The sequence below is a fragment of the Filicampus tigris genome, chromosome 10 (assembly GCF_054856515.1).
Source record: "Filicampus tigris isolate MCC_2025a chromosome 10, RoL_Ftig_1.0, whole genome shotgun sequence".
Taxonomy (NCBI): Eukaryota; Metazoa; Chordata; class Actinopteri; order Syngnathiformes; family Syngnathidae; genus Filicampus; species Filicampus tigris.
In genome coordinates, this window is record NC_141226.1 from 23,965,081 (window position 1) to 23,974,729 (window position 9,649).

At 43.1% G+C, this 9,649-nt stretch overlaps 1 protein-coding gene across 2 annotated transcripts in view; it reads left to right on the forward strand.

Moving 5' to 3' along the window:
* Nucleotides 1–9,649, forward strand: part of pth1r (parathyroid hormone 1 receptor) — a 64,127-nt gene that overhangs the window by 51,460 nt on the left and 3,018 nt on the right. For both annotated transcript variants that reach the window (XM_086042671.1, XM_086042672.1), the window contains exons 6-12: nt 3,542–3,728; nt 6,187–6,340; nt 6,606–6,666; nt 7,751–7,817; nt 7,992–8,086; nt 8,948–9,089; nt 9,608–9,649. In XM_086042671.1, the coding sequence (XP_085898797.1) occupies nt 3,542–3,728; nt 6,187–6,340; nt 6,606–6,666; nt 7,751–7,817; nt 7,992–8,086; nt 8,948–9,089; nt 9,608–9,649 (748 nt within the window). The remainder of the gene's footprint in view (nt 1–3,541; nt 3,729–6,186; nt 6,341–6,605; nt 6,667–7,750; nt 7,818–7,991; nt 8,087–8,947; nt 9,090–9,607) is intronic.

The window sequence follows — 9,649 nt, forward strand, 5'->3', positions numbered from 1 at the left end:
CATTAGAGCAGAAACAAAAACAGGAAATCCTCATGTCGCAACATGGGCCGGCGTGATGAATTCTTTATTACCACAGCGCTGCAGTGTTATTTAAACGGCGGCTCGATCCAAAAATCCGATATCTTCCACATCGCAAGCGGAGGTGGCAAAAGACGGTCACGCCCCTCCCCCGTTTTCTGGGTTCGGTCATGTGACGTTCGCGTGCTGACCCCTTCGATGTCATTTTCAGTGGCCGCTGCAAGGCAAAATGGCCGCCCCCTGAGATGGATAAAAATAATACAGCCTGTCGGTGTATTTTTCTGCTGAAATTATATTCCACAAATGCAATTAATTCATCACAATACCTTTTTCAGACTAGTGGGGGCACATAGAACGTATTATTGTAAAGACATTTTTTTTAACTTCCCTTCTTAAAGTAGAAGTCAATTCCAGCCGTTTTTAGCCATCTCGGCCGGCGGCCATTTTGTCACTTCTGTCGACTGAAAATGACATCACAGCTGCTCAGGGCTCAGGCAACGACCAATCACGGCTGACCGGTTTTCTGAAGCTGAGCTATGATTGGCCGTTATCTGAGCACTTGTTCATCTGTGATGTCATTTTCAGTCGACAGCAAGTGACAAAATGGCCGCCCCCTGAGATGGCTAAAAACGGCTGGATTTTGTTGCTTAACTCGTATTCCACAAACGCAATCTTCATCAGGATACCGTGATTCCACGAGTGGGCCTGCATAGAACATAATCTTAAAAAAAAAAGAAATGTTTGGGTTAACTTGTGCTTCAGTTCCAGAATTTAATTTAGTCAGAAACATGCGGTTCATCAGCTTGTGGTCTTTAGGCTGCCACTAGTCTCAAAGCATTTGATGTGAATCGTTACTTTTTGAAATTATGAAAAAAAAAATCCCCCAAGGCCATGAACAGAGAATGTATTCTTCTCTCAATCTGTTGCCATCGGCGTTAATGCTCCTTGGTTCACATTCCTCCATATCGCAGCTGTTGACTTTGTTTTTTTTCTTCCCCTTATTTTGTTTAATGTCACTGAAATGTCGTGCCACAAGCTAATACGCCTCAATAATGATTGGCAAATAACTAAATAAATGAATTAAATGTACGTAAAGGACTAAGAGGGGAGGCGTTCAACGCGTTTTAATTCGCTTGGTTTCAATCGTTCTGCTTTGTAGCTTTCCGTGCCTTTGCGGTTAACCATTCACAACAACAACAACAACAACAACAACTGCAACGCGTACTTTCACACAGAATAGATCAAATGTAGTGGGGAGACTTGGAGTAAAAGACATTTCCTTAACTACAGTTTCATCGTCAAACCGACGCGCGGGTGCTGACGATGAGGAGCTCTTGCATGGTCTCATTCAGTCTACTGATGTTTTTCATGGCCTCTTCACGCCGTTTTTGGGGCGAGGTGGGCAACAGGAAGTGTCAGGAATCGACACTCTGTTTACTAATGTTTCCACACGAGCCGTCAGAAGGCTTCAGTATCGCTCCCCACTGGCACTAGGAAATCCGTTTGGGGCCAAATGAGTTTAATAAGTGATCCCAAGGGCCCAGCTGACATTCCGGCTACGCCGCTCCAGAAGCGGCGCAGTCACGTCTCACCTCAAACGCGTCGGCTCGGAGACACCGGCGCTCCCCGAATGTTTTGCCAAGCAGGGACGGGAGATATTTCACATTCATGTGTGGCTTTCTCACCAGGGAAATGTGGGATGGATTAGTTGTCGCCCACCGCTTTTAATCAATAGGCTGCCTTGTCAAAGGTTTATCTCATCAAATGGCCAAGGAATATTACAGTAGATTGTATTGGGATTAGCGATATTGACACTGGGATTTATGTCAGCGGCGCGCACCGTTATTAGGATGCCCGACCTGTCCAGAGTTAATGTTTCCGGCGGTATGCGTATTTGTGGGCAAAGTCACTTCATCTCTGGAACTTGTGCTTGCAATCGTGTTGTTGCTATTGGCCGGATATGCAACATCTGCTTCTTTGTTGATTTAAATCAACCCCCAAGAAATCATGATTTGATGCAACTCTTTCAAATATGCTTTCGAGAAACAGTTAAGCTTGTCTAACATTCATGCTTGTGTGAGATACTTGCCTGGGCGGGGCCCAGGCGTTGCCAGGCAATCGCGTTTGGAGTGTCATTTTTTTTGTCGACCAGCCGCCTCAACATCGTTTTACCGTAACCGCTTAAAATAATGCTTTAACGCTTGTATGGTGTTCAGATTGTGACGATGGGTCTGGCGGACCCGCTAGAGTTTTACGGTTTTCAAAACAACACAATCAAATCATTTGCTGTTACAATACTCAACAGACGTTAACTACATTCCAGTTGCAAGTCATATGAAACGGCAAACATCTGTTCATATTTGCCTTTTACCTTTGTTAGATCACATTTAGGAATTAATAATAAAATGTAATTAAAAAAAAAAGAAAATCCCATAACAGTGTTTTGTCACCATGAGGAGAAGGTTTCTCATATGCCTTGGGTCATTTTCCTTTTTTTTTTTTTTTTAAGAAAAACTGAACGCGGGTCCCACAGACCTGCGAACACCATACAAGGCTTGAACCATAAATATACCGCAAAACCCCAAACTCTTTATGTTAATCTCACGACGTAAAACCCTTACAAATAAATTGCTTCCAGATGTGGCAAAGACTCTCCATAACTTCCACTAAACAAACAAGGTTAAACTCGGCTCCTAAGGAACAACAGCAACAACAGAGATGTTCGTGTCTCACTCTTGATGAATGAGTTTACTCATAAATGATTCTCTGAAGTTTGGGCCTGTTTCGATGAACACAAAGCTGCTATACTCGCAGGTGACCTTTGACCTACTCTGATGGATGAATGGCAACAGGTGGCTATTAAGTTTATTGTACCTTCTGCCTTTTAATGGAAGGGCACCTAATTGTTCTGCCTGCCACTAAATAGCACCGGCATTGCTTGATTAACAAAGATATATTTGAAAATAAATGGCGAATTTTCAGACAAATGGAGCAAAATTGGATCATTTCCCATGACACTCCCGAAAACGCACTTAGGTGAGTTTATACAGCAAATAGTTGAGAACAGGAATGTGTGTGTGTGTGGGGGGGGATAGGTTCAATTTTTAGAATCATGAACCGCAAATGGGTGGAGGCTTTCTGTGTTGCAAAGGATTCTGGCATTTTAGCTTCGTCAAGTGATGGAAAAAAAATACAAAATGAATCGACAACCGATCCATTTGATAATACTGGCAGCAAATACTGACTTGATAGCATTTGTAAAAAAAAAAAAAATACTTATCATCGCAGATGATAATCGATCTAAAAATGATGACCCGTTCCTGATCATATTACCCGTAAAAAATAGGATTTGAAAATGAAATCCATTCAAATAGGACAATTCATTTATATAAGTAACAGATTTGATTTTATTTTTTTTATCATCCCTGATTTGAAGCCTGACTGTCAGCAGTGTTCTCGTCATGTGATCAATAAGAACGATTACCATCACCCCCCACTCAGCCCCCATTTTGTGTGTTCTTAGTCGTCTGCACTGCACCAGAAACTACATCCACATGCACCTCTTCGTGTCCTACATGCTGAGAGCTGTGAGCATCTTCGTCAAGGACGTCGTGCTCTACTCGGGATCCGCCCTGGAAGATGTGGAACGCGTCACGGTGGAAGAACTCAAATCCATCACAGAGGCTCCCCCATCCAACAAAGCGCATTTTGTAAGTGCAAACGCAATACAGTGTAGTCTCGGTTAGTGACAAAGAAATCTTAAAGTCACTCTAAATTCCACAGTTCTCACTGGCCCGTTTGAACTCTGTTGCTAACCAAAACAGCGGAATCTACAAAGGCACGTAAATAGTCTCTGGCTGAAAGGGCTTCCATGTTGTTGTTGTTGTTGTTGTTTTGAGTGGTTATTCATCAGCACTGTCGAGGACACGTGTTTCCACAGAGGTGTGAAGTGTGAAGCATTGAGCCTGTGCAGGAGGATGTGGTGTGGCTCTCTTTTCGCAATTTCTCACCTTGGCCTTTCCACAGTCGGAGCAAATAGACGGCCATTTTTTTTTTTTTTGTCCGCGTGCCAAGCATTTACTCGAGGCTGGCACTGCTTGCCCCCCCCCCCGCGCCCCCGCTTCCCCTGCCCGCGCCGCCCGTCCGCCTCCGTGTCCAAAACTTCACTTTTAAACTGTGTGCTTTTCATGCATGCGTGAATATGCAAGCTAATAATCCGCCTAATGCCCTCAGTGGATTTTCTCCCTCACAAAAAAAGGTATTGAGAATGAAAGTGGTATGAGATTCTTTTTCACAGCTGTTGATGCGACAGTTAAAACTGTCGTACGTATTACTAGATCTCATGACATGAGTGTATGTGGCTCTAAATGAAATGTCCTAACTATAATATCATTGCACTATTAACTTGGCTCCATCTTGTGGCGTCTTGGAGTCAACTATGTTGAACTGAATATATGGAGCTTCATTAAGACAAAAGTAGCGCTTTGCTGCCACCTTGTGGCATCTCTAGCCAATCTTAAACCTTTTGGGGCGAGTCTCAATTTCGGGCGAATTTTCACTATTCATGGTAGGGTTTGATGCTGGGTATTGGCAGTCGTAGAAAATGATGGAAAACTGAATTTGTTCCAATAGTTCAATTCGATAAAGTGAAAAATGGTATAATCCAGATTCACCGTGTGAAATATTTAATATGGGTTTTTTTTTTTTTCCCCATACAATTTTGATAATAATAGCTCACATTGAACGAAAAGCCCAATTTCCCCATCTGGAGAAATTAGAATAGCACATGAGAGATAATCCAAATGATTTTTACGACAGGAATTGGCATTGTGAAATGAGTTTCACATGATGTCGTGACAGCGTAAGGAGAGAATAATGCATAGAATTGAATTCTCCAGATTTGGAAGAATCAGACTTCTTCCAAATGTGATATTAGACTCCAACGCCTGCTTGACGTCATCGACATAGAGTGATTGGTGAAAAAGTCAATCACATATCGGCGTTGCGGAATTGAGCACTTTTCAACGCGACGCGGTTTACATTCACGTGTCCACAACTATCCCCGATGCAAACAGTTTTTCCGATCAGCTACCATCGTCAACATAATCGATAGCGCAGCCCGGAAGATGACCTCAGACAATAAAGAGCCATCAGTAATCAGCGCCGAGTGGCCTCGAACAACACGTCGTCATGACAATGAGGCAACAATCCGCGAGGGGAAGCACAAGTGAAGCAGAATTCATGGCTGACCACATCAGCGCTCGCTCTCCTGAGACCGCCGCTCATTCTGTCGCTACAACGGCACATCGTGACTGAGCGCACACAATGGCATTTGTTTTGCAGCACTTGGTGTCTTTGGTGCAATCGCACAAAGGCAGTTGTAGGCGATCTGCAAACTAGAATCACAATGAGGAACATGATTTTATTCCTCTCAGAAGTGAGTCTGATTAGTCTCTACATGTAAAGTCAGATTGTGTCTTGTCTATTTGTGTCCCCTGCGTGCATGTTTTCCGACGCGAGGGTGTGTATCTGCTCTGCCCTCATTTAAGCAGTTCAGGTAACACCGTCGCACTAAAACACCCTCTACGGCCCGATCGTGTTACCTGGCTTTTCATGTAATGGGAAAGATAAGGTCCCATTTCAACTGGGCCTTGGTCTCTTCAGGGACTGGACGGATTTCCATCAGCAATTCCAACAGTAACTCTCTGCGCCATGGAAGCCTGTTCGCATCCTGGTCCCTCACTCAAATCTGTCCCCTGAGCAACAACAACTCACTATGGTTCCCCGCCGTGCTGGCCGCGGCCATCGAAGCCTCGCCGTGAAAAATGAACTAAAAACGGACGAAAGACGGATTATATGCGTAGTCCGTGTATTTAAAAATTTTACCCGTCATTCGTCAACCGTCAGCAAAACGGATGTGTAAAAAGTATATGTATACACATATATATATATACGCTGTATATATATGTATATTTGTGTATATGTATATAATAATAATGCATCAGATTTATATGGCACTTTTCTGGACGCTCAAAGTGGTTGATTAATTAATTCTAACAAAATCAATTATTAATATTGACATTTAAAAACAAAGACATATTCTTATGTTTTTTCACAGTCCAGCCATTTAAACCCAGGAATATTATTCATATATATATTTTGCTGCAGATTGGCTGCAAGGCGGCCGTGACCCTTTTCATGTACTTCCTGGCGACCAACTACTTCTGGATCCTGGTTGAGGGTCTGTACCTGCACAGTCTCATCTTCATGACCTTTTTCTCGGACCGGAAATATCTTTGGGGCTTCACTCTGATCGGATGGGGTGAGTTGACGCCACGAGCAAACCGTCACGATTGGAATGATGATGATGATGATGATGATGATGATGCGGCGGAGGTCAATTTGGCCGCCTTCAATACGGGCTTCACATCACCTGCATTGTACACACTGTGCGTATTATTGACATAAGCACAGCGCATACAATGTGGATGCCGCGTTCGCCCACCTTCGCCGAACATAAACAAACGAGCGGGTGTCGGCAAGGAGGCCTTCCTCTTCCAATTCGTTTGAATGTTTGATTTTTCCAGGTGTGCCAGCCATGTTTGTGAGCGTCTGGGCGACAGTGAGGGCCACATTTGCGGACACGGAGTGAGTGCATATTGCTTCTGATGATTATTTACACAGCGCTACCTCCGTTTATGATGGCCCCAGTTTTGTTTGTCAGAGCCTCCTCCGCTTGACTGAAGTGAAAAGCTCAAAATGAAACCTCAGTTTACGAACGAATTAGGAATCATTTTTCGGGAAGAATATTGCTTGGGTTCACATGAATTCTTTCTGACATCCACTCCATCATGGTGAAACCAGACAATTTGGATTCAAAATGTTACCCGTTACTTTTTTGACCATTTTTTTCCCCCCGATATGATTGTTAGAATTTTTTTCATCCCAATAAAACCCATGACAATAAGAGACCATTTAACAATGTGAAGACTGAGCAGCAAATAATTGCGAAGGTTGCGTTCACATCAGAGTTCGTCAGGGTTCATTCAGTGTCGCGAACGTTCGCCAGACACTCACCAACCGTTTTAGTGATTTTTCTTTCTTTTTGAACATGTTCAAAATGCGACAAGACCGCCAAACGTCTGCCAGGCGCCTGATGACCGTTTAGCGCACATTTGCGACCTTGAACGAACCCTGAAGAATTCGGACGTCGAACGCGCATTTTTCCACTATCGCCGACTGTCGGAAATGTTCTCCCCTCAGCGGGAGGGGCGAGGGGGGGGCTTTCAAGTGTTGTGTTCGCAACATATTAGGGATAATAAATGGTGCGATTTCATTTTTATGAAGGAGATTCAACCAGGTTGAACTTTACTTTTCACACCCCTGCGCTGGCGTAACCACTCAGATTAGGGTTAAAGTGTGAATTTTTGAAAGGAGCCCTCCGCGAGTGTACGCGCTCCGTCAGAACGCCGAAGATGTTTTTGACGTCTGCCGGGGCTTCCCAGTCAGCGGGGATTGGGCTCAGCATCTTGGCCTCCCTCCCCTGAGCGGAACTCAAAGTAACAGAGCGCGATAACAAGCACTTTGATGCCAGAGATGGGGAAGATCCACTTCTATGGAGGACTGTTTAAAGAAATATTCCGAGGCTTGGAGGCAGCCGGAGTTGTCGCTTATCTTGGATCACGCTGTTTCTCTAACACTTATTCCTGTTTTGTTGTTTATCTTGTTGCAGGTGCTGGGACTTAAGTGCGGGCAATTTGAAATGGATATATCAAGTGCCTATACTTGCGGCTGTCGTGGTGAGTGCACTGTTTCTATTGGATGCGCAAGCCCCCCCCCACCCCCACCGCACATCCCGCCCACCCCAACCCCGCTGAGAAGGAAATGATGGCATTTGGCCAGCATGTAACAGCTTCTGGGGATTTAGACCTGTCATTACAGCCCTCTCGTTTTGTGCTTATCTATTTTTCCAGGTCAATTTTGTCTTATTTTTAAACATTATTAGAGTCCTAGCGACCAAACTGCGGGAGACCAATGCCGGGAGATGTGACACGAGGCAGCAGTACAGGTACGTGATGGTTTTAGCTGCACAATATTAGAGCTGTGCTCAGAAGTTGACATAAAGAGTTGTTTAAAAAAAAAAAAAGTTGACGTAAAGATATACAGTTTAGAATTGAGTGATTGGCAAGGTTATTATAGTTAACGAACGAAATTGTACGAAATAACTACAACTAAAATTGAAAAAAGCTATTTTGATGAACAAAATTTCCAAAAAAAAAAAAAAAAAAAAAGCTTTTTAAGAAAAGAGAACTAGCTGAAATTACAAGAACTTAGAAACTCACTGACGGCAAAAAGATGCTCATTACAATCAAACAAGTGGTTGCCATTTTTTGTGATATTATCAGGCCTGACATTGAAAGGCGTTTTTGCCATTTGTGTGACTTCAGTGATCATTATCATTTAAAAAGGGCACAGTCTTATTCCCGAAAGGAAAAGAAATGTTTTCCACAGTCATATTTTCTCAAAAATATTTCACATATTCTGCCAGGGTGTGTAAAATTAATAAGCACCGTTTTCAATGTCTCATTGAGGGATGGAGACGCCACAGTTTCTGTTTTTTTCCTTTTTTTCTTCACCACTGTTGCTAAGAAACCAGAAAGTTACATTGGGAGCATATTTCTGGGGTAACCAACCTTTTTAAAACGGACAATTGCTCTTTTGGTACTGCTTAACATGATTGTTGCTTTATTTATATGTTGTTATTAATAAGTAGGCAAGGCAAAAAAAAAACAGCAACAAATACAGCATTTAAAGGCATTTGCAAACCAAATAATCTATTTACGATATTCAAAAAGCAGAGACAAAAGACAGGCATAAGAATTGAAGAAATAAAATTGTTGAATTTTGTACATATTTGCTCTCATTGCAGAAAGCTGCTGAAGTCCACGCTGGTGCTGATGCCGCTGTTTGGCGTGCACTACATCATATTCAACGCCATGCCCTACACGGAAGTGTCCGGCATCCCCTGGCAGATCCAGATGCACTACGAGATGCTCTTCAACTCCTTCCAGGTACACAACGCTCCCCACAAACTGGTTGGGGATTCTTTATAGGGCGCCACTACTAAATCAACCAGCGTGTGGCCAAAGCAACGTATGGTGACATTTGTATGATATTGCCTGATTTTATTTTGAAGATCTGACTGCGGGCAACATGTGTTACGCCGATGTTGCCCAGCAGACGGGGAAAAGTTGTTACGAAAAAGCTTGCATTGTTTTATTTGCATCTGGGGTCAAAATGATTAACTCAACCTTGGGTAAAAGTAACCCAATCTGCTCAAAATCCACAGTTACCTTAGGAAAACAAGCCAGCATTTTTTTTAATTTTTTTTTTTGTGCGGACTGTATGCATCCACCTGTTTGCCATTCTTGACCTCAATTTATTAGGCCGTCAGCATTTCAACGTACAGACCTTTGGTGACATTTGTATTTGATGGTCCGATTGGATTTTTCCAAAATAGAATATCTCCAAAATAAATCAGCGTACTTAAACAGGTGGCTTGTCTGTAACGCTTTCTTTCTGTTGTCAGGGCTTCCTTGTCGCAATCATCTACTGCTTTTGCAACGGGGAG